The sequence below is a fragment of the Macaca fascicularis genome, chromosome 9, assembly GCF_037993035.2.
Source record: "Macaca fascicularis isolate 582-1 chromosome 9, T2T-MFA8v1.1".
In the NCBI taxonomy this organism is placed as follows: Eukaryota; Metazoa; Chordata; class Mammalia; order Primates; family Cercopithecidae; genus Macaca; species Macaca fascicularis.
The window spans coordinates 81,386,319-81,412,075 of NC_088383.1; the positions used below are offsets into that span (position 1 = coordinate 81,386,319).

At 36.1% G+C, this 25,757-nt stretch overlaps 1 protein-coding gene across 1 annotated transcript; it reads right to left on the bottom strand.

Annotated features, from left to right (window-relative positions):
* Nucleotides 1–9,844: 9,844 nt before the first annotated feature.
* On the bottom strand, nt 9,845–10,342 carry LOC102139709 (large ribosomal subunit protein uL24-like). Its single transcript, XM_005565739.5, has one exon. The coding sequence runs from the start codon at nt 10,297–10,299 to the stop codon at nt 9,862–9,864; it is 438 nt and encodes a 145-aa protein (XP_005565796.1). The 5' UTR covers nt 10,300–10,342; the 3' UTR covers nt 9,845–9,861.
* Between the last annotated feature and the right edge of the window lie 15,415 nt (nt 10,343–25,757).

Genomic DNA, 25,757 nt, shown 5'->3' on the forward strand with positions numbered 1-25,757 from the left:
CCCTGTAGAAACTATTATTACATTCTGAATCAAGAGTCAATGTCTTTTATTGACAATGCATAACACATCCATGCGCGCTTGATAAATCAGGAGTTAACCTTTGTTTCTTTATAATTAGGTTATATCTCCAGTCCAGGAAAAAACGATTTTTGAATGATAGGTTAATTACTATTTGCTTGTTTGAATGAATATATCAAATAAAAAGTAGTGTATTAAAATATTCATGTCCCTGAATAATTAATTAGCTAGTTAGAATGGTAGATCATCTATGTCTGCAGAGAACCTGAGCTGATAGTCAAAGAAAAAAGAAAACAGAAGCAAACAGAAGCAAATGTCAGGTAGAGTTGTGATTCAGAATCATATGAATACAGCCAACCCTTATAACTTACTTTAAAATGTATCCTAGCCTACCTTTCTGAGGAAATAGAGCTTAAAATGAGTTTTAGAAAAAAAATCAAGTGTTAACGTATATTGGGTGTAACAATTTTTCAGGGCAGTAAGAATGAGGAAAATATACAGTGAAAGGGAGAAAAATGAGAAGCAAAAGAAGGTGACTTATTGTCGCTGTAGCCTTCAAGACAAGCTACAAGGTGCATTGTGGAAGAATAGAGTGGTAATTTATACGTCAGTAAGTCTGATGATGGTTTCCTACTTCCCATTAGTCAAAATTTGCCATATAAATATTTACCCAATCTTCAGGTTGTCTCAACTGGCCTCTTGGCAACTAGTGGGCAAATGTCACTTTGCAAAAGCAGTAATAGCAGGGGAGACACTGGGCGCCCCACTTGAAGATTGGCCTCCATCAGAGTAACAGTGCTGGAAATGTGCCACTCAGACAAGTAGCTGAGGTGGGCTAACCAGGCACGTATATAGGAGACAAAGCTGAGAAAATCTGAGGACACACATATAATTACTGAGAGAGGTAAAGCTTTTGTGAGTTGCATCACTCATAGTATACTTTTGTTATGTATGCATGTGTATGCATGTGTATTATTATTATTATTTTTTAACAATATGGAACATGGTAACTGCCCTTGAGGGAGGGACATTGGCAGAGTCAGACATCTTTAACTTTACAGGGCCTTGTGGATATAAAAAAAACAATGACAGGTTTTGAGTCTGCCCTCAAGGGTATTACAGTGAAGCTGAAAGGAGGAAAAATGTTTTTTAAAGTAAGAAATTCTCACAGATTGCTGACTACTAAAATGATAACAAAAGACGTAAGTCCCATAGCGTTACAAATGTGATAGACAAATTCAAATGTATTAAGTGAGTCCTTTTCAGTAAGCAAACTATTTTTCAGGAAAACGATGTAACTAATATGCCATTATGCCATTAGGTTATCCATAAGTAAAGTCCTTATCTAGTAGTCTGACAGAGCTTAAACATACCAGATAGAAAACCAAAACACTCAACAAGTGTTTTTTTCTATTTTCTTTCTTCTTTTTTTTTTTTTGAGACGGGCCAGGATGGTCTCGATCTCCTGACCTCGTGATCCGCCTGCCTTGGCCTCCGAAAGTGCTGGGACTACAGGCGCCCGCCACCATGCACGGCTAATTTTTTGTATCTTTTAATAGAGACGGGGTTTCACCATGTTAGCCAGGATGGTCTGGATCTCCTGACCTCGTGATCCGCCCGCCTTGGCCTTCCAAAGTGCTGGGATTACAGGCTTGAGCCACTGCGCCCGGCCAGCACTATTTTCTTCACGTAAAAAATATGCTAAATGTGAGTAGATTATTTTAAAGGCACTATATCTCTGCATTTAACAAATGAAAGAAAGGCTGCTTTTTACTTTGCTGTAAGCTTGGATTAACAACTTAAAAATATTTGTGATTGTCCATTTTCTGGTGGTATTATGGTATAACATTATCTAAAAGTTTGAAAAGTTACAGAAACGATAGTTCATCTCAGTAATTGCCTGACTTACGTTTCCATGTGGATGTTTTATTTATCATTACAGGCCTAACTCTATGTCATTAGAGAAAGAATTACATATTATCTTAATTCAGTAAATGTAAAACATTGATTTAAATAATCATATCTACCAAACCCATCATTCAATTACACATACAGTGGGTGTGCACACACACAAACATACACTCAGCCATTGGGAGTGTATAAATTATTGACTTAAATTTTATTGTTACCCTTCTGAGTAAGTGTATATATATGTCCCTGTTCGATATATATTATATACTAGAGATATGTATATGTGTATATCCCTAGTATATATATATATGTGTATATATTTAAAACATATATAACATATAAGCAAGGTATACAACATGATGTATGAGACACATATATATAGTAAAATGATTACTGTAGTGAAACATGTTAACGTATCCATCATCTCACATAGTTACCCAATTTTTCCTCCTGGTGGCAAGAGCAGCTACAATTTACTCATTTAGTAAAAACCCTGAATACAATATGCTATTATTAACTACAGTTCTCATTGTGTACACTAGATCTTTAGACTTGTTCATCCTACACCTTTGCTACTTTGTGTCCTTGGACCCTACCGTGTTTTCATTTTCTCTCTGCCCCAACCCTGCTCCTTGTAACAACTGTTTTATTCTGTATCACTGCAGAAATGCAAATCAAAACAATTGTGACATATTACCTCATGCCCATCAGGACAGCTATTATCAAAAGACAAGCAACAAGTGTTGGCAAGAATGTAAAGAGAAGGAAACGCTTGCACACTTATGAGTAGTACCATGCATCAGGAGCATAGGTGAGATTATGAAGTAAAGCGATGAGAAATCTGAAGAGACTAGCTCCTTGTACAAAAAAAACTGTAAAATCACACATTCACAAAATCTTTGCTCTATTTTTAATGCATAATTTTAGAACACTTCTATATTAGATTCTCTAGCTTACTTTAGAAATTTTGAGTTAAGTGATGGTTGTTTTTTGCCTAAGGAAATTTGACAATACACAGGGAGGCCCACTTGGTGGCCAGAGCAGCGTGTAAGAAGCAAAGGTGGCTGAGCTGGACATCCACGTGAGGGTAGGGTTGCCTGACTTAGCAAATAAAATACAAAATCCTCCGTTCAATTTAAATTTCTGAAAATCTTTGTATAATTATGTCCTGGGCAATATTTGGGGTAAACTCATATAAAAATAATTAGCTTATATGAATTAAAATTTTACTAAACATTTTGTTGTTTTTATTTAAATCTGATATTCCTACATGAGGGTCAACCTGGTGTAGAGAGTCCAGCCCAACCACTGGAAGAAGTGTTTCTTTAAGGTGTGTTAACCCAGCACGCAAAGTCAAAGTCCATTTCTGGGGGGCTGATGTGAAATATCAGAGCCTGAGTAGAGTGGAAAGAATCTCTATATGCTCAAAAATACTATTTTCTAAGCACTGTTTTCTAAATATTATTTCCCACTAAAAGGAACTAGGGCTATTTGGGTAAATAACTAAGAGAAACATGCAAAAGTATTTTGGGATGATGGACCATCAAGGTGGAAATGTTCTCTAATAGGGTCCATTTTTTTTAAAAAAGGAAATCAAACCTCTTTGTACTATACCTCCACTCTTATTTAAACAATTATGTTTGTGATTATTTTAAAATGAAAGAGAAGAGGCATAACATTGCATAGGCATATATAAAAATTTGGAAAATACAACAGATTATAGTAATTCCATTTAATAGCAAGTAACAAGCAAATTACATATTTTAGATAGGTTCAAAACTATGCTTAAATAGACAAATTAACAATAGTAATTGGGGATTTCAATACACTAATTTCAACAATTGTTGGAACAACTGGACAGAAAATTAGCAAAGATAAACAAGTCTTCAACAATATCAAAAACTTGACCTACTAACTAGATCTGCTCTACAGATGTCAAACTGACATTTATAGAACACTTTATCCAATTCCTACAGCACAGCACATACATTCTTTTCCAGCACACATATAACATTTTCCAAGATATGCTATGTGCTAGGGCATAAAACTAGTCTCAATAAATTTTTAAAAATTGAAATAATGCAAATGTTCTTTGAGAGCCATGAAACTAGACTCTGCAATAGAAAGAAATCTTAGAAGCCCCACATATTTGGAAATCAAGTGACATACTTCTAAATAAACTATAGGTTAAAGAAAAAAATCAAAAGGAGAATTAGAATATATTTGGAATTAAATGTAAACAAAAACACCACATCAAGAGTAACTGGAAGCAGTTAAAACAGTGCTTGGTGGAAAAATTTAACTCTAAATATGTATATATTTTTTTCAAATCTCAAACCAGTTACCTAAAAGGGATTCCTCACTAACTCATTTTATGAGGCCAGCATCATCCTGATACCAAAACTTGGCAGAGACACAACAAAAAAGGGTAATTTCAGGTCAATATCCTTGATGAAAATCGATGAGAAAATCCTCAATAAAATATTGGCAAACCGAATCGAGCAGCACATCAAAAAGCTTATCCACCATGATCAAGTGGGCTTCATCCCCAGGATGCAAGGCTGGTTCAACATACACAAATCAATAAACACAATCCATCAAATAAACAAAACCAATGACAAAAACCACATGATTATCTCAATAAATGCAGAAAAGGCCTTCGATAAAATTCAACAGCCTTTCATGCAAAACACTCTCAATAAACTAGGTATTGATGGAATGTATTTCAAAATAATAAGAGCTATTTATGAAAAAACCCACAGCCGATATCATACTGCATGGTCATAAGATGGAAGCATTCCCTTTGCAAACTGGCACAAGACAAGGATGCCCTCTCTCACCACTGCTATTCCACATAATATTGGAAGCTCTGGCGAGGGCAGTCAGACAAGAGAAAGAAATAAAGGATATTCAAATAGGAAGAGAGGAAGTCTAATTGTCTCTGTGTGCAGATGACATGATTGTATATTTAGAAAACCCCATCATCTCAGCCCCAAATCTCCTTAAGCTGATAAACAACTTCAGCAAAGTCTCAGGATACAAAATCAATATGCAAAAATCACAAGTATTCCTATACACTAATAATAGACAATCAGAGAGCCAAATTATGAGGGAGCTCCAATTCACAATTGCTACAAAGAGAATAAAATACCTGGGAATACAACTCACAATGGATGTGAAGGAGCTCTTCAAGGAGAACTACAAACCATTGCTCAAGGAAGTAAAAGAGGACACAAACAAATGGAAAAACATTCCATGCTCATGGATAGGAAGAATCAATATCGTGAAAATGGCCATACTGCCCAAAGTAATTTATAGATTCAATGCCATCTGCATCAAGCTACCATTGGCTTTTTCACAGAATTAGAAAGACTGCTTTAAATGTAATAGGGAACCAGAAAGGAGCCTGTATAGCCAAGACAATCCTAAGCAAAAAGAACAAAGCTGGAGGCATCATGCTACCTGACTTCAAACTATATTACAGGTCTACAGTAACCAAGACAGCATAGTACTGGTACCAAAACAGATGTCTAGACCAATGGAACAAAACAGAGAGCTCAGAAATAACACTACACATCTACCACCATCTGATCTTTGACAAACCTTACAAAAACAAGCAATGGAGAAAGGATTGCCTATTTAATACATGGTGTTGAGAAAACTGCCTAGCCATATGCAGAAAACTGAAACTGAACCCTTCCCTTACAACTTATGCAAAAATTAACTCAAGATGAATTAAAGACTTAAACATAAGTCCTAAAACCATAAAAACCCTACAAGAAAAACCTAGGCAATGCCATTCAGGACATAGGCATGGGCAAAGACTTATGACTAAAACACCAAAAGCAATGGCAACAAGAGCCAAAATTGACAAATGGGATCTAATTTAATTAAAGAGCTTCTGCACAGCAAAGGAAACTATCATCGGAGTGAACAAGCAACATACAGAATGGGAGAAAATTTTTGCAGTCTATTAATCTGACAAAGGGCTAATATCTAGAATCTACAAGGAACTTAAACAAATTTTCAAGAAAAAAGCAACCCCGTCAAAAGTGGGCAAAAGATATGAACAAACACTTCTCAAAAAGAAGACATTTAAGTGGCCAAAAAGCATATGAAAAAAAGTGCATCATCACCGGTCAGTAGAGAAATGCAAATCAAACCCACGATGAGATACCATCTCATACCAGTTAGAATGGCAATTATTAAAAAATCAGAAAACAACAGATGCTGAAGAGGATGTGGAGAAATAGAAACATGCTTACACTGTTGGTGGGAGTGTAAATTAGTTCAACCATTGTGGAAGACAGCGTGGCAATTCCTCAAAGATATAGAACCAGAAATACCATTTGACCCAGCAATCCCATTACTAGGTATAAACTCAAAGGATTATAAATCATTCTACTATAAAGACACATGCACATGTATGTTTATTGCAGTACTATTCACAATAGCAAAGACTTGGAACTAACCCAAATGCCCATCAGTGATAGACGGGGTAAAGAAAATGTGGCACGTATACACCATGGAATACTCTGCAGTCATAAAAAGGGTCGAATTCACATCCTTTGCAAGGACATGGATGAAGCTGGAAACCATAATTCTCAGCAAACTAACACAGAAACAGAAAACCAAACACTGCATGTTCTCACTCATAAGTGGAAGCTGAACAATGAGAACACATGGACATAGTGAGGGGAACATCACGTACCAGGGCCTGTCAGGGGGTGTGGGACTAGGGGAGGCATAGCATTAGGAGAAATATCTAATGTAGATGTCAGGTTGATGGGTAAAGCAAATGACCATGGCAGATGTATACCTATATAACAAACCTGTACATTCTTCACATGTATCCCAGATCTTAAAGTATAATTAAAAAAAAAAAAAAAAAAAAGGAAAACAAACTAAAGGAAGTCGAAGCAAAGTGGTAAAGATCAGGTGTAAATTAGTGAAATAACAACAGAAAACAATAGAAAAATAAGTGAAACTGAAAGTCAGTTGTTTAAAAATATATGAAAAATAGACAAATGTTTAGGCAGATTGACAAAGACAATAAGACAAAAATTCCTAAAATTAGGAATGAAAGAAGGAACACTGCACTGACTATAAGTAACTAAAAATATTTTAAGGTAATATTGAGAATAAATTTATGTCTACATATTAGAGTACTTATATAAACTGAAGAATGCCTAGAACAACAAAACCATTACCAAAACTGATTTAAAAAGTGATAATAGGCCAAGTGTGTTGGCTCATGCTTATAATCCCAACACTTTGGGAGGCCAAGGAGCACTGATCACTTGAAGCCAGGAATTCAAACCACCCTGGCCAATATGGGGAAATCCCATTGGCCCAATAAAAATAAAACATTAGTCAAGAGTGGTGGCTCGCGCCTGTAATCCCAGCTACTCAGGAGGCTGAGGCACAAGAATCACTTGAACCCAGGGGGCGGAAGTTGCAGTGAGCAGAGATTGCACCACTGCACTGCTGCCTGGGCAACAGAGAGACTCTGTCTCAATAAATAAATAAATAAATAAGCAAGCAATAATAAATATGGGTTTATTTATAACAAGTAAATACATTAAATTTAGAACAAAGTATTCCTGCAAAGGAAATTTTATACCTTAAAGACTTCATTGTGAATTCCATCAAATATTTAAGAAACAAATAATATCAGCTTTGTAAACTGTTTCAGAAAGTGGAGAGAGCATTTCCCCACTCATTTATGATCACACTGATAAAAAGAAAGGCAGTTCAATAACCCACGAATAAAAAAAATTAGAGATCAATACTTCTTAACAACATAAGCCCAGAAATCCCTAACAAAACATTAGCAAAATGAATCATCAACACATCAAAAGGATTATACAAAATAAACAAGTATTATTTATCCTAGAAATGCAAGGTTGATTTAACATCCCCAAATCAATTCATGTAGCACAACATACTAATAGAACAAAGGACAAAAGCAGATGGTAATCTCAATAGATTCAGAAGGAAACATTTACCAAAAATAGAACATCTATTTATAATACAAATTCTTAACATACTAGGAGTAAAAGGGAACTTCTTTCAGCTGACAAAGGAAATCCACAAAAACCTGTCACTAGCACCATAATTAATAGTGAAAGACGAATGTGGAACAAGCTAAGGATGTCTGCTCTTACCACTTTTATTCAACATTGTGCCAAAGAGTCTACCACATGTAATAAAGCAAAAACAACAAGGAAACAACAACAGCAAAGAAACACAACTTACTGGCGCTCAAATTTAAGAAAAGAAGTAAAACTGATTTTATTCTTATATAGCCTAATCTTTTATATAGGAAATCCAAAAAAATCTAAGATTACATTATTATTATCAATAAAGAGTTTGGCAAGCTCATAGGATATAAGATCTATATTTATATATTAATTATGGAACAGGAAAAATCAATTGTATTTTTATATATTATCAACTAATAATCTGAAAATAAAATCCGTTTAAAAACCTTTTGTTTTGAATAGTGTAAGGAGATATCAATTACTAGAAATAAATTTAACAAAAGACATACAAAGTTTATATAGTGAAAGTTAGTGGTAGTGGTGAATGGATAGACATAAGGTGCTATATCCATAGGATGGAATATTATTCAGCAATAAAAATAATTGAAATATTGTTACAGATTCATGCCATAAGATGGATGATCTTCAGAAACATTATGCTACGTGAAAAAAGCCAGACACAAAAGACTATATATTATAAAAATATCGTATGTAAATAAGAATGAAAAATGCCCCCACAAATCAAGTTTATAGAGACAGTGTAGATAACTGGTTGCCTGGAACTGGGGATGGGAGTAGAGATTGAATGCAAAAGGCTGGGAGTAATTTGGGGGTTTATAAAAACATTATCAAGCTGGATTGAGGCGATAGTTGCACAAATCTAGAAATTTATTTAAAGTCATTTAATTTTACATTTACATTGGTTGAATGATATGATATTTAAATTGTACATTCATAAAGTTGATTCTAAAAAAGGATGTTTTTCCGTAACATATTTGCTAACATTTTCTTCCAATATGTGACTTGCCTTTGAATTGCCATAACTGTGCCTTTCACAGAGCAAGACTTAAACACGTTTAAATAAACTCCGATTTATCAAATTTTTATTTAAAAATCATAGCCTTGGTGTTGTATCTGTACCTCATTGCTAAACACAAAGTTGCAAATATTTTTCTTTTTCTGGAAGTTTTATAATTTTACATGTTGAATTTAGAGCTACGATTTATTTTGTGTTAACTTTGTATAATATGTGAAGTATTGGTTGACTTTTCTTTTTCCCTTTTTTGCATATGGACATACGATTTATTCATTATCGTTTGTCTAGAAGACAATCTTCCTTCAGTGAATTTTCTTTACACCTTTTTTTACAAAATAGTTGGCTATATTTGGCTGGGTCTATTTCCTGGCTCTCTATTCTGTTTCATGGATCTATGTGCAATCCTTTTGCCAGTATCACATTTTCTTAATTACTATAGATTCACAGTAAATCTGAAAATTATGAAGTGTTAGTTCTCCAACTTTTTCTTTTTCTTTTTTTTAAAAAAAGAAAAAAAGGCTATCCTAGTTTATTTTTTCTTATATATTTTATAATCAGATTTTTAAAAATCACAAAAAACTTGATGGAAGTTTGGATTATAATTATGTTAATCTATATACTAAATTGAGAATAATTGATATATTAAGAGAATTGAATCTTCCAGTGTAACCCATACAGAAATGATGGAAATGTCTTAGAGATGATGGGAATGTCCCACAATGGTCAATCATGTGGCTGCATTCGAATCAGTTTGGCAGTTCCTCAAAATATTGAACATCATATTACCCAGAAATTTATTTATTTATTTATTTTTGTTTCAAGTTTTAATCAAAGCTTGTATATAAGATTACTTTATTCCTGCATCTTCTCAATTGTTTTTCCCTTGTATTTGCCCTTTTCCTTTCCTACTTGGAGAGATTTGGCTTTCCGTTCAAGGATCTTTTTGCGGTCTTTGTCCAGTTTTAGCCTAGTGATAACCACCTTGCTGGGGTGAATGCCTACGTGGACTGTTGTGCCATTAGCCTTTCCCCGCTGCACCCATTCAGTGTAGATAACATATTTCTTCCTGTAAACCTGAACTACGTTGCCAATTTGCTGACCTTTATAGTGTCCGCGTACAAGCTGAAATTCATCATCCTTTCGGATGGGCATGGACGGCACGTTGTACTCGTGTCTCAGCTCTTTGGAAAGAGGGGAAGACATAATCTTCCTGCGAATGTGGGAAGGTGCATTGAAATGCCTTTTGCGATTCTTGCTTCGGTAGGAAGTCACAAAGGGATTAAACTGCATTTTGGCCGCTCCCGCTTCGGTGATGGCCGCAAAAGGGAAGAGCCAGAAATTTATTTTTTATGTCTATAATCAAAAGAGATAAAAACATATGTTCACACAAAAATGTATACATGAATGTTTACAATAGCATTATTTATAACAGCCAAAAAGTGGAAATACACAATGCTTAAAAATAGATCAAAATATAAATAAAATGTGATAGGTACATCTGTAAAACTGAATTGCATTTTTAAATAAAGCATAATATACTGAAAAATGCTACAGCATGGATGATCCTTGGAAACGTTATACTAAGTGAAAAAAACCACTTACAGGACCATGTTTTGTATACAATGTCCAGGATAGGTAAATCCGTAGAGACAGAAGTAGATCCGTAGTTGCCTAGGGCAGCGTGGTTAGGAGTAAATGAGGAGTGGCTACTAATGAGCATGGGACTTCTTTATGGCATGATGGAAATTTTCTAAAATGGATTGTGGTGACTGTTGTACAATTCTGAGTATACTAAAAATCTATTAAATTTTATACGTTACATGAGTGAATTACATCTTAATACATCAGTTTAAAGAGGCCCAGGTGAATGTTTATACAACTTTGTTCTTAGTCACCAAATACTGGAAACAACCCAGGTATCCTTCAGCAGATGTGTGTAGATGAGCAAGTTGGAGTATATTCACAAAATGGAACACAGGTAGAAATAAAAAGGAACATATCATTGATTGAATCAAGAAAATTGTAACTCAAAATGTTTTTTGGTAAATAATAGAAGCCAGACACAAAAATCTATATATTTAAAAATTCAATTTATATGACATTTAGAAAACTCAAAACTATAAGAACAATGAAAGAAAATTCAGCAGTTGCCAAGATTGGGAAGGGGAGAGATGTTTTCTACAAAGACATCACACAGATAAATTTTAATGATAATAGAACAGTTGTGCAAAGTTCTGTAGTGGTGGATACATGGTTCTATGCATTTTCCAAACTCTATAGAACTGTATAACATAAAGAGTGAACCCTACTATGTGCAAATTAAAAAAAAAAATGATAAAAACAGAAAGTCTGAGAAACTCAAGGTGGAATGTGACTGTGACAAATTATTCTAGCTGTATTGTAAAAGGATGACATAACCACTCTGAAGGGGCTGGAAAAAAATAGCTGACCTGAGTCACTTTGGAATGCTGTGTTTGACTTGATTCCACAGACAAAAAGAATTCTACAAAAACACTGTACTCTGGTTGCTAAAGGTATTTCTTACATATTTACAGAATAACAATTCTGAATATATCTTTCTTGTATATAATTATATAATTATATACTTTCTTGTATATAAGGGTTGAAAGAATAAGCAAATATTTGTAGATAATGAGAATGAAATAATCGCTGTCAGAAGGAAGTTACAAATAACCACTGAAGTAATAGTAGAATAAACCCTTTGACACTAGACTAGACTAGGAGATAGCTGTGTAAACCTATGATTTCGATTTCCAAATACAATTTTTTGGGAAAAAAGCCAGAGCTCCTTGGAGAAATGGCAGGTTTTAGGTAGAGTGGGAAAAGGGAAATATAAGATGAACCTGGGGCATCTTGTAATGTCAGAAAACTAAAAGGTCTAAAGAAAGTGCTTCAAAAAATGAAAGAACAGATACATGTTGAAAAAATACATGAACCAGTTAGAAAAAGTTCCTAATGGCCCATGTTAGAAGAATTTGAAAGCAAAATAAATATTATATATTAGATTATGACCATAGACTAAAGTAAATATCTATGATTCTACTGATATAAATGACTGATTGAGTAAAGAAATGTGGATGAATTATTTCTTACAAAATAATTCCAAATTATAAATGGAGAAGAGAATCACAGAAATAGATGCTGCAGGTAAATTAAATAAAAAATGTAAAAATTAGTGGGCAAAATGTTAAGAAGGAACAAAATATTTTGTTTGTTTGTTTTTGTTTTTGTTTTTTTGAGATGAAGTCTCTCTGTGTCATCCAGGCTTGAGTGCAGTGCCACAATCTTGGCTCACTGCAACCTCCACCTCCCAGATTCAAGCGATTCTCCTGCCTCAGCTCCCTGAGTAGCTGGGACTACAGGTGTGCACCAACATGTCCAGCTAATTTTTGTATTTTTAGTAGAGATGGGGTTTCACTGTGTTAGCCTGGATGGTCTCAATCTCCTGACCTTGTGATCTGCCCACCTAGGTCCACAGATAATTTCGTATTTCTCTCTCTTGCAAGTGAACTTAAATACCCCTTTTCTTGAGTGCAAACTGGACTTAGTGACTATTTTTAACACACAGAGAATGGAAAGGGAAAACAGTAACTTTGCAATGGAGAACACCTGGTAGATGGCATATTACCCAAGTGATTCAAGTTAATGTCACCAGGATTAAATTATGTTGATATTCTGTACCCCTGATATAATATGATAAGCAGAGCACTTCACCTTTGTAATTTTTTAAAACTCATAATCCCAGTCTAATCATGATAAAATATGGATAAGTCCTAGTCTACAAAATAGTTGACTAGTTCTTTTCAAGTGTTAAGGTTATGGAAGACAAGAAAAGACCAAAAAACCATTACAGATAACAGGAGACTAAAGAGACATGAAGTAAAATTGTGCCTACATTTTGAATTACTAAGAAAATTATTTTCAACCAAGAATTTCATATCCAAATTAAACTTTATAAGTGTAGGGGAAATAAGATCATTTTTAGACAAGCAAATGCTGGGATTTCATTACCACCAGACTTTCCTTACAGGAGGTCCTAAAGGGAACACCAAACATGGGAAGGAATCACTACAAAAGCATACTTAAGTACATAGACCAGTAACACTATGAAGCAATCACACAGTCAAGTCTGTATAATAAAGAGCTAACAATATAACAGGAACAATCTGCACATATCAATACTAACCTTGAATGTCAATGGACTAATTGTCCCAATTAAAAGGTATAGAGTTTCGACTTGGATAAAGAAGCAAGACCCAACAGTATGCTGTCTTCAAGAGACCCATCTCACATGCATTGATACCCATAGGCTCAATGAAAAAGGATGGAGAAAAATCTACCAAGCAAATGGAAAACAGAAAAAAGCAGGGATTTCTATCCTAATTTCAGACAAGCAGACTTTAAACCAACAAAGATCAGAAAAGACAAAGAAGGAAATTACATAATGGTAAAGAGCTCATTTCAACAAGATCTAAATATCCTATACACACACCCAGTACAGGATCACTCAGATTCATAAAGAACTAGGAAGAGACTTAGGTAACCACATAAAAATAGTGGAAAACTTCAACACCCACTGAAAGTGTTAGACAGATCATAGAGGTAGAAAATAATAAAGATGTTCAGAACCTGAGTTTGACATTTGACCAAATGGGTCTAATAGATATCTGTAGAGCATGCAACCAAAAGACAACAGTGTATGCATTCTTCTCATCTGGACATGGCACATACTCTAAAATTGACCACACAACAATCAAACATAAAACAATCCTCAGCAAATTCAGAAAACCTGAAATCATACCAAACACAATTGAACACAGTGCAAGGAAAATAAAAATCAATACTAAGAAAATTGCTCAAAACCATATAATGACATGGAAATGAAATAACCTGCTCCTGAATGACTTTTGGATAAGTAATGAAACTAAGGTAGAAATCAAAAAATTATTTGAAATTAATAACATACCAGAATCTCTGGGATGGGACACAGCTAGGGCAGTATTAAGAGGGAGAATTATAGCAGTAAATGTCAACATCAAAAAATTAGAAAGAGCTCAAAGTAACAACCTATTATCACAGCTAGAGGAATGAGAGAAATAAGAACAAATCAATCGGAAAGCTGATATATGACAAGAAGTAACCAAAATCAGAGAGAAAACTAAAATCAGAGAGAAACTAAAGAAAACTGAGATAGGAAATGATGGGAATGCCCCACAATTGTCAATGATGTGGCCATGCTGGAATCAGTTTGGCAGTTTCTCAAAATATTAAGCATCATATTGCCCAGAAATTTATTTTTATGTCTATAATCAAAAGAAATAAAAACATATGTTCATACAAAAATGTATACATTAATGTTTACAATAGCTTTATTTATAATAGCCCAAAAGAGGAAATACACAATGCTTAAAAATGGATCCAAATATAAATAAAATGTGATAGATACATCTGTAAAACTGAATGTCATTTTTAAATAAAGCATACTATACTGAAAAATGCTACAGCATTTTTCTGTCTTTATGATGAAAAACCATATGAAAGATCAATGAAGTCAGGAGTTCGTTGTTTGAAAAAAATTAATAAGACAGATAGAGTGTTAGCTAGATTAATAAAGAAAAAGAGAAGAGTCAAATAAACACAATTAGAAATGACAAAGCAGATGTTGCCATTGACCACACAGAAATACAACAAAAATTCCCAGAGACTACTATAAATACCACTATACACACAAGCCAGAAAATCTAGAAGAAGAAGACAAGCTTCTGGACACATACAAACTCCAAAAACTAAACTAGGAAGAAATCTGAACAGACTAATAATGAGTTCTGAGATTGAATCAGTAATAAAAAAGCCTGCCAACAAAAAAAAGGCCTGGACGAGACAGATTCACAGCTGAATTCTTCCAGACATATAAAAAAGAGCTGGTAGTGTTCTGCTGAAACTATTCCAAAAAAATGGAATTGGAGAGAGAGACTACTCCCTAACTCATTCTATGAAGTCAGCATCACCTCAGTACCAATATCTGGCAGAAACACACCAAAAAAATAGAAAACTCCAGGCCAACATCCTTGTTGAATATAGATGCCAAAATCCTCAACAAAACAGTAGCAAACTGAATTCAGTAGCACATCAAAAACCTAATCCACCATGGTCAAGTAGGCTTTACACTTGGGATGCAAGGTTGGTTCAACATACACAAATAGTAAATAAGATTCATAACATAAACAGAACTAAAAACAAAAGCCACAATTATCTCAATAAATGAAGACAAAGCTTGTAATAAAATTCAACATCCCTTTATGTTAAAAACCTTCAACAAACTAGGCATTGAAGGAACATTGCTCAAAATTATAAAATCCATCTATGACAAACCACAGCCAACATCGTACTGAAAATATGAAAGCTGGAAGCATTCCGTTTGAAAGTCACTACAAGACAAGGATGCCGTCTCTCACCAGTCCTATTCAACATAATACTGGAAGTCCTGGCCAGAACAATTAGGCAAGAAAAATAAATGAAAGACATCCAAATAAGAAGAAAGGAAGTCAAACTATTTGTTTGTGCAAATGATATGATTATATACCTAGAAAACCCCATAGTCTCTGCCCAAAAGTGTCTTGATCTGATAAAGAACTTTAGCAAAGTTTCAGCATACAAAACCAATGTACAAAAATTCATAGTATTCCTATACACAAACACATCTGAGAGCCAAATCATGAATAACAATCACATTCACAAGAGGTAAAAAAAAGAATAAAATACCTGGGAATACAGCTAACTAAGGAGGTGAAAGACCTCTAATTTATTTACTTATCAAATAAATTAGAGATGACATAAACAAATGGAAAAATATTTCATGTTCTTGGATAGGAAGAATCAATATTGTTAAAGTGGCCATATTGCTCAAAGTAATTCATAGATTTAATACTATTCCTATCAAACCACCAATGACATTCTTCACAGAATTAAAAAATTTCTAAAATTCATATAAAACCAAAAAGTAGCCCAAATAGCCAATGCAATCTTAAGCAAAAAGAACGGAGCTGAGGCCATCAGGCTACCCAACTTCAAACTATGTACAAGGCTACAGTAACCAAAACAGCATGGTACTAGTAGAAAAACAGACACATAGACCAATGGAACAGAATAGAGAGCCCAGAAATATAGCCAAACACCTACAACCATCTGATCTTTGATGAAGTCTGTAAAAACAAGCAATGGAGATAGGACTCTCTTCTATTCAATAACTGATGCGCAAAACTTGCTAGCCATATGCAGAAGATTAAAACTGGACCTCTTCCTCACCCCATGTATGTAAACCAACTCAAGATGAATTAAAGACTTAAATATAAGACCTAAAACTATAAAACCCCTAGAAGATGACCTAGGAAGTAGCATTCTGGACATAGGACCTGGCAAAGATTTCATGATGAAGATGTCAAAAGTAATTGCAACAAAAACAAAAATTGGGACATGTGTGGGAACTCATGCCTATAATCCCAACACTTTAAGAGGCTAAGGTGGATTGCTTGAGCCCTAGAGTTTGAGACCAGCCTAGGCAACATGGTGAAACCTCATGTCTACAGAAAATACAAAAATTAGTCCAGCGTTGTGGTGCATACCTTTAATCCCAGCTGCTTGGGAGGTGGAGGTGGGAGGATTGATTGAGTCCAGGAGGTCAAGGCTGCAGTGAGCTATGATTGCGTGACTGCACTGCAGCCTGTCTCAAAAAAAAAAAAAAAAAAAAAAAAAAAAAAAATGAGACCTAATTAAACTACAGAGTTTCTGCCCAGCAAAAGAAGCTATCAACAGATTAAACAGACAATCTACAGAATGAGAGAAAATATATGTAAACTATGCATCTGACAAAAGTATCATATTCAGAATTATAAGGAACTTAAGTTTACAAGCAAAAAACAAACAAAAAGTGGGCAAACGGCATGAAGAGTTACTTCTCAAAAAAAGACATACACAGCTGGATGTGGTGGCTCACGTCTGTAATCCCAGCACTTTGGGAGGCCGGAACGGGTGGATAACCTTGAAGTCAGGAGTTCCAGACCAGCTTGACCAACATGGTGAAACCCCATCTCTACTAAAAATATCAAGAATTAGCCTGTAATCCCAGCTACTCAGGAGGCTGAGACAGGAGAATTGCTTGAACCAGGGAGGCGAAGGTTTCACTGAGTTGAGATCGCACCATTGCACTCCAGTCTGGGCAAAAAGAGTAAAACTCCATCTCAAAAAAAAGAAAAAGACATATACTTTGCCAACAAGTATATGAAAAAATGCTCAACATCACTAGTCATTAGAGAAATGCAAATCAAAACCACAGAGGGGTACCATCTCATACCAGCTAAAACGGTTATTATTAAAAAGTCAAAAAATAACAGATGTTGGCAAAGTTGTGGCGAAAAGGAAACACTTACACACTGCTGTTAGGAATGTAAATTAGTTCAGCTACTATAGAAAGCAGTTTTGCAGTTTCTCAAATAACTTAAAAAGGAATTATCATTCAGTCGAACAATCCTTTGGGTATTATTGGTATATACCCAAAGGAATATAAATTGTTCTACCATAAAGATACATGCACCATTCATCACAGCACTATTCACAACAGCAAAGACATGGAATCAATCAATGATAGACTGGATACAGAAAATATACCACATATACACCATGGAATACTATGCAGCCATAAAAGAGATTGGGATCATGTCCTTTGCAGCAATATGGATGGAGCTGTAGGCCATTATCCTAAGTAAATTAACACAGGAGGAAAAAACTAAATATCACATTTTCTCACTTATAAGTGGGAGCTGAACATCAAGTACCTATGGATAGAAAGAAGGAAACAACAGATGCCAAGACCTACTTGAGGACTGATTGTGGAAAGAAAGCGAGGATCCAAAAACTACCTATCGAGTACTACGCTTATTACCTGGGTGATGAAATAATCTGTACACCAAACCCGAGGACATGCAGTTTACATATATGACAAACCTGCACATGTAGCCTTAAACCTAAGAAAAGGTTTTTTTTTTTTTTTAAGTCTGAACTAAATACACATAGTATGCTGAACTCATCATAGGACAGAACAAGCATATTATTGGAAAAACTAACAAAATGTAAATAATGCATTTAGTTTTGTTAGCACTATTTTAGCAATTTAAATTTTAGTGTTGATAATTGTTACATGATAAGTATGTAATGTTTTACAACGGGTGAAGCTGGGTTAATGGAATATGGAAATTTTCTGAACTGTCTGTATAACTTTTCTATAAGTCTAAAATTATTTCAAAATAAAATAAAAATAAAGTAAACAGATTCTAAATGTTCTGCTCTTATTTTTTCACGTAAAATAAGGTTCTACATTTATTATATAGACATATTACATGATTTATTTCCAAATTAAAATCAACAAAATCGAAAAATGGATCTGGGGCGGAGCAAGATGGCCGAATAGGAACAGCTCCAGTCTCCAACTCCCAGCGCGAGCGACACAGAAGACCGGCGATTTCTGCATTTTCAACTGAGGTACTGGGTTCATCTCACTGGGGAGTGCCGGACGATCGGTGCTGGTCAGCTGCTGCAGCCCGACCAGAGAGAGCTGAAGCAGGGCGAGGCATTGCCTCACCTGGGAAGCGCAAGGGGGAAGGGAATCCCTTTTCCTAGCCAGGGGAACTGAGACACACAACACCTGGAAAATCGGGTAACTCCCACCCCAATACTGCGCTTTAAGCAAACAGGCACACCAGGAGATCATATCCCACACCTGGCCGGGAGGGTCCCACACCCACGGAGCCTCCCTCATTGCTAGCACAGCAGTCTGTGATCTACCGGCAAGGCAGCAGCGAGGCTGGGGGAGGGGCGCCCGCCATTGCTGAGGCTTAAATAGGTAAACAAAGCTGCTGGGAAGCTCGAACTGGGTGGAGCTCACAGCAGCTCAAGGAAACCTGCCTGTCTCTGTAGACTCCACCTCTGGGGACAGGGCAATAGCAAACACAGCCGAAACCTCTGCAGATGCAAACGACTCTGTCTGACAGCTTTGAAGAGAGCAGTGGATCTCCCAACACGGAGGTTGAGATCTGAGAAGGGACAGACTCCCTGCTCAAGTGGGTCCCTGACCCCTGAGTAGCCTAACTGGGAGACATCCCCCACTAGGGGCAGTCTGACACCCCACACCTCACAAGGTGGAGTACACCCCTGAGAGGAAGCTTCCAAAGCAAGAATCAGACAGGTACACTCGCTGTTCAGAAATATTCTATCTTCTGCAGCCTCTGCCGCTGATACCCAGGCAAACAGGGTCCGGAGTGGACCTCAAGCAATCTCCAACAGACCTACAGCTGAGGGTCCTGACTGTTAGAAGGAAAACTACCAAACAGGAAGGACACCTACACCAAAACCCCATCAGTACATCACCATCATCAAAGACCAGAGGCAGATAAAACCACAAAGATGGGGAAAAAGCAGGGCAGAAAAGCTGGAAATTCAAAAAATAAGAGCGCATCTCCCCCGGCAAAGGAGCGCAGCTCATCGCCAGCAACGGATCAAAGCTGGACGGAGAATGACTTTGATGAGATGAGAGAAGAAGGCTTCAGTCCATCAAATTTCTCAGAGCTAAAGGAGGAATTACGTACCCAGCGCAAAGAAACTAAAAATCTTGAAAAAAAAGTGGAAGAATTGATGGCTAGAGTAATTAATGCAGAGAAGGTCATAAATGAAATGAAAGAGATGAAAACCATGACACGAGAAATACGTGACAAATGCACAAGCTTCAGTAACCGACTCGATCAACTGGAAGAAAGAGTATCTGCGATTGAGGATCAAATGAATGAAATGAAGCGAGAAGAGAAACCAAAAGAAAAAAGAAGAAAAAGAAATGAACAAAGCCTGCAAGAAGTATGGGATTATGTAAAAAGACCAAATCTACGTCTGATTGGGGTGCCTGAAAGTGAGGGGGAAAATGGAACCAAGTTGGAAAACACTCTTCAGGATATCATCCAGGAGAACTTCCCCAACCTAGTAGGGCAGGCCAACATTCAAATCCAGGAAATACAGAGAACGCCACAAAGATACTCCTCGAGAAGAGCAACTCCAAGACACACAATTGCCAGATTCACCAAAGTTGAAATGAAGGAAAAAATCTTAAGGGCAGCCAGAGAGAAAGGTTGGGTTACCCACAAAGGGAAGCCCATCAGACTAACAGCAGATCTCTCGGCAGAAACTCTCCAAGCCAGAAGAGAGTGGGGGCCAATATTCAACATTCTTAAAGAAAAGAATTTTAAACCCAGAATTTCATATCCAGCCAAACTAAGTTTCATAAGTGAAGGGAAATAAAATCCTTTACAGATAAGCAAATGCTTAGAGATTTTGTCACCACCAGGCCTGCCTTACAAGAGACCCTGAAGGAAGCACTAAACATGGAAAGGAACAACCGGTACCAGCCATTGCAAAAACATGCCAAAATGTAAAGACCATCGAGGCTAGGAAGAAACTGCATCAACTAACGAGCAAAATAACCAGTTAATATCATAATGGCAGGATCAAGTTCACACATAACAATCTTAACCTTAAATGTAAATGGACTAAATGCTCCAATTAAGAGACACAGACTGGCAAACTGGATAAAGAGTCAAGAGCCATCAGTCTGCTGTATTCAGGAGACCCATCTCACACGCAGAGACATACATAGGCTCAAAATAAAGGGATGGAGGAAGATTTACCAAGCAAATGGAGAACAAAAAAAAGCGGGGGTTGCAATACTAGTCTCTGATAAAACAGACTTTAAACCATCAAAGATCAAAAGAGACAAAGAAGGCCATTACATAATGGTAAAGGGATCAATTCAACAGGAAGAGCTAACTATCCTAAATATATATGCACCCAATACAGGAGCACCCAGATTCATAAAGCAAGTCCTTAGAGACTTACAAAGATACTTAGACTCCCATACAATAATAATGGGAGACCTCAACACTCCACTGTCAACATTAGACAGATCAACGAGACAGAAAGTTAACAAGGATATCCAGGAATGGAACTCATCTCTGCAGCAAGCAGACCTAATAGACATCTATAGAACTCTCCACCCCAAATCAACAGAATATACATTCTTCTCAGCACCACATCGTACTTACTCCAAAATCGACCACATAATTGGAAGTAAAGCACTCCTCAGCAAATGTACAAGAACAGAAATTATAACAAACTGTCTCTCAGACCACAGTGCAATCAAACTAGAACTCAAGACTAAGAAACTCAATCAAAACCGCGCAACTACATGGAAACTGAACAACCTGCTCCTGAATGACTACTGGGTACATAACGAAATGAAGGCAGAAATAAAGATGTTCTTTGAAACTAATGAGAACAAAGATACAACATACCAGAATCTCTGGGACACATTTAAAGCAGTGTGTAGAGGGAAATTTATAGCACTAAATGCCCACAAGAGAAAGCAGGAAAGATCTAAAATTGACACTCTAACATCGCAATTAAAAGAACTAGAGAAGCAAGAGCAAACACATTCGAAAGCTAGCAGAAGGCAAGAAATAACTAAGATCAGAGCAGAACTGAAGGAGATAGAGACACAAAAAACCCTCCAAAAAATCAATGAATCCAGGAGTTGGTTTTTTGAAAAGATCAACAAAATTGACAGACCACTAGCAAGACTAAAAAAGAAGAAAAGAGAGAAGAATCAAATCGACGCAATTAAAAATGATAAAGCGGATATCACCACTGACCCCACAGAAATACAAACTACCATCAGAGAATACTATAAACACCTCTATGCAAATAAACTGGAAAATCTAGAAGAAATGGATAATTTCCTGGACACTTACACTCTTCCAAGACTAAACCAGGAAGAAGTTGAATCCCTGAATAGACCAATAGCAGGCTCTGAAATTGAGGCAATAATTAATAGCCACCAACCAAAAAAAGTCCAGGACCAGATGGATTCACAGCTGAATTCTACCAGAGGTATAAGGAGGAGTTGGTACCATTCCTTCTGAAACTATTCCAATCAATAGAAAAAGAGAGAATCCTCCCTAACTCATTTTATGAGGCCATCATCATCCTGATACCAAAGCCTGGCAGAGACACAACAAAAAAAGAGAATTTTAGACCAATATCCCTGATGAACATCGATGCAAAAATCCTCAATAAAATACTGGCAAACCGGATTCAGCAACACATCAAAAAGCTTATCCACCATGATCAAGTGGGCTTCATCCCTGGGATGCAAGGCTGGTTCAACATTCGCAAATCAATAAACATAATCCAGCATATAAACAGAACTAAAGACAAGAACCACATGATTATCTCAATAGATGCAGAAAAGGCTTTTGACAAAATTCAACAGCCCTTCATGCTAAAAACGCTCAATAAATTCGGTATTGATGGAACGTACCTCAAAATAATAAGAGCTATTTATGACAAACCCACAGCCAATATCATACTGAATGGGCAAAAACTGGAAAAATTCCCTTTGAAAACTGGCACAAGACAGGGATGCCCTCTCTCACCACTCCTATTCAACATAGTGTTGGAAGTTCTGGCTAGGGCAATTAGGCAAGAGAAAGAAATCAAGGGTATTCAGTTAGGAAAAGAAGAAGTCAAATTGTCCCTGTTTGCAGATGACATGATTGTATATTTAGAAAACCCCATTGTCTCAGCCCAAAATCTCCTTAAGCTGATAAGCAACTTCAGCAAAGTCTCAGGATACAAAATTAATGTGCAAAAATCACAAGCATTCTTATACACCAGTAACAGACAAACAGAGAGCCAAATCAGGAATGAACTTCCATTCACAATTGCTTCAAAGAGAATAAAATACCTAGGAATCCAACTGACAAGGGATGTAAAGGACCTCTTCAAGGAGAACTACAAACCATTGCTCAGTGAAATAAAAGAGGACACAAACAAATGGAAGAACATACCATGCTCATGGATAGGAAGAATCAATATCGTGAAAATGGCCATACTGCCCAAGGTAATTTATAGATTCAATGCCATCCCCATCAAGCTACCAATGAGTTTCTTCACAGAATTGGAAAAAACTGCTTTAAAGTTCATATGGAACCAAAAAAGAGCCCGCATCTCCAAGACAATCCTAAGTCAAAAGGACAAAGCTGGAGGCATCACGCTACCTGACTTCAAACTATACTACAAGGCTACAGTAACCAAAACAGCATGGTACTGGTACCAAAACAGAGATATAGACCAATGGAACAGAACAGAGTCCTCAGAAATAATACCACACATCTACAGCCATCTGATCTTTGACAAACCTGAGAGAAACAAGAAATGGGGAAAGGATTCCCTATTTAATAAATGGTGCTGGGAAAATTGGCTAGCCATAAGTAGAAAGCTGAAACTGGATCCTTTCCTTACTCCTTATACGAAAATTAATTCAAGATGGATTAGAGACTTAAATGTTAGACCTAATACCATAAAAATCCTAGAGGAAAACCTAGGTAGTACCATTCAGGACATAGGCATGGGCAAAGACTTCATGTCTAAAACACCAAAAGCAACGGCAGCAAAAGCCAAAATTGACAAATGGGATCTCATTAAACTAAAGAGCTTCTGCACAGCAAAAGAAACTACCATCAGAGTGAACAGGCAACCTACAGAATGGGAGAAAATTTTTGCAATCTACTCATCTGACAAAGGGCTAATATCCAGAACCTACAAAGAACTCAAACAAATTTACAAGAAAAAAACAAACAACCCCATCAAAAAGTGGGCAAAGGATATGAACAGACATTTCTCAAAAGAAGACATTCATACAGCCAACAGACACATGAAAAAATGCTCATCATCACTGGCCATCAGAGAAATGCAAATCAAAACCACAATGAGATACCATTTCACATCAGTTAGAATGGCGATCATTAAAAAGTCAGGAAACAACAGGTGCTGGAGAGGATGTGGAGAAATAGGAACACTTTTACACTGTTGGTGGGATTGTAAACTAGTTCAACCATTATGGAAAACAGTATGGCAATTCCTCAAGGATCTAGAACTAGATGTACCATATGACCCAGCCATCCCATTACTGTGTATATACCCAAAGGATTATAAATTATGCTGCTACAAAGACACATGCACACGTATGTTTATTGCAGCACTATTCACAATAGCAAAGACTTGGAATCAACCCAAATGTCCATCAGTGACAGATTGGATTAAGAAAGTGTGGCACATATACACCATGGAATACTATGCAGCCATAAAAAAGGATGAGTTTGTGTCCTTTGTAGGGACATGGATGCAGCTGGAAACCATCATTCTTAGCAAACTATCACAAGAACAGAAAACCAAACACCGCATGTTCTCACTCATAGGTGGGAACTGAACAATGAGATCACTTGGACTCAGGAAGGGGAACATCACACACCGGGGCCTATCATGGGGAGGGGGGCGGGGGGAGGGATTGCATTGGGAGTTATACCTGATGTAAATGACGAGTTGATGGGTGCAGCACACCAACATGGCACAAGTATACATATGTAACAAACCTGCACGTTATGCACATGTACTCTACAACTTAAAGTATAATAATAATAAATAAATTTAAAAAAAAATCAACAAAATCAGGAATCAAAGACAATAAATATAATTTCTTCAAAATATGGTTTTCAATTCTGTAATTTTTCCTCAATATTCTGATATTTTCCCACTGAAGTTTCCATTAATTGTAAATGAAATACATGTTATCAAGTTATTAATAAGGCCTGTGCACATTTTAATTCATAAGCTGAGCATGTATTATCAATCAATAGATTTCTAAAATTGATTTCACATGCTGAAGTAATCGTTATTTCATAACTGCTTTTATTTAACATGGTTTGGAATAGTAGTCTGCTGATCAGCTGAAAGAATTAGAGGTAAATAAAAAGATAAGCATGTACATTAAACACTTTATCTTGTCAAAATATAAATGTACTTTGATTCTGCAAATTTAGGAGTATATTCAAGGCCTTTTCTTTGTGCACACCTGCATTTAGATACCCACATAATACATATTCATAATAGTCTGTGATCTCTATTTCAATGTATTCTATATGAGTAATCCACAGATAAGATTGGAATATTCCTTTACATGTCCATACATTTTTCCTACTAGTTGAATCACTCATCCCAAATTTGATAGAAATGTCTTAAGAACTCTTCATTTAGTTTTTCAAAGTATTTAACTTATTTTTTCATTGAAGCAACTCTTTTTTTGCAGACATATTGTATCTTAACATAATATATAGTTGAGTTATTCAATTGCAGGTAACTGCTGGAAAGACAGGTGACTGCTGGTGAGTACATGAGTCAACATGCAGAACTAGAAGTGCTCATACTCAAAGGAATGACTTATCAGAAGACAGGGTGCTGTTATGGCCATAACTCAATGTGATTATGTGAGAAAGGAAAAACTTCAGCTAATCCAGTGAACTGTTTGACTGAATATCAGTTAGGGGCTAGAATGTATATCCTACTGTAAAAACGTTCACATGACACAGATAAACAAAGAGTTCTGCTAGAAATATTGCTTTACTTATCCCATCTGTAGACTTCTCTTCCCACAAGTAACTGTAATCAGTTTGATATGTGTCCTTCTATATTTTTTCGATGAAGATGAGCATACACAAGACATAAATACATTTGTGTATTAATTTTCATACAAACGGAACATAAATTATATACATTATTTTAAACTTTTGAGCATTTTA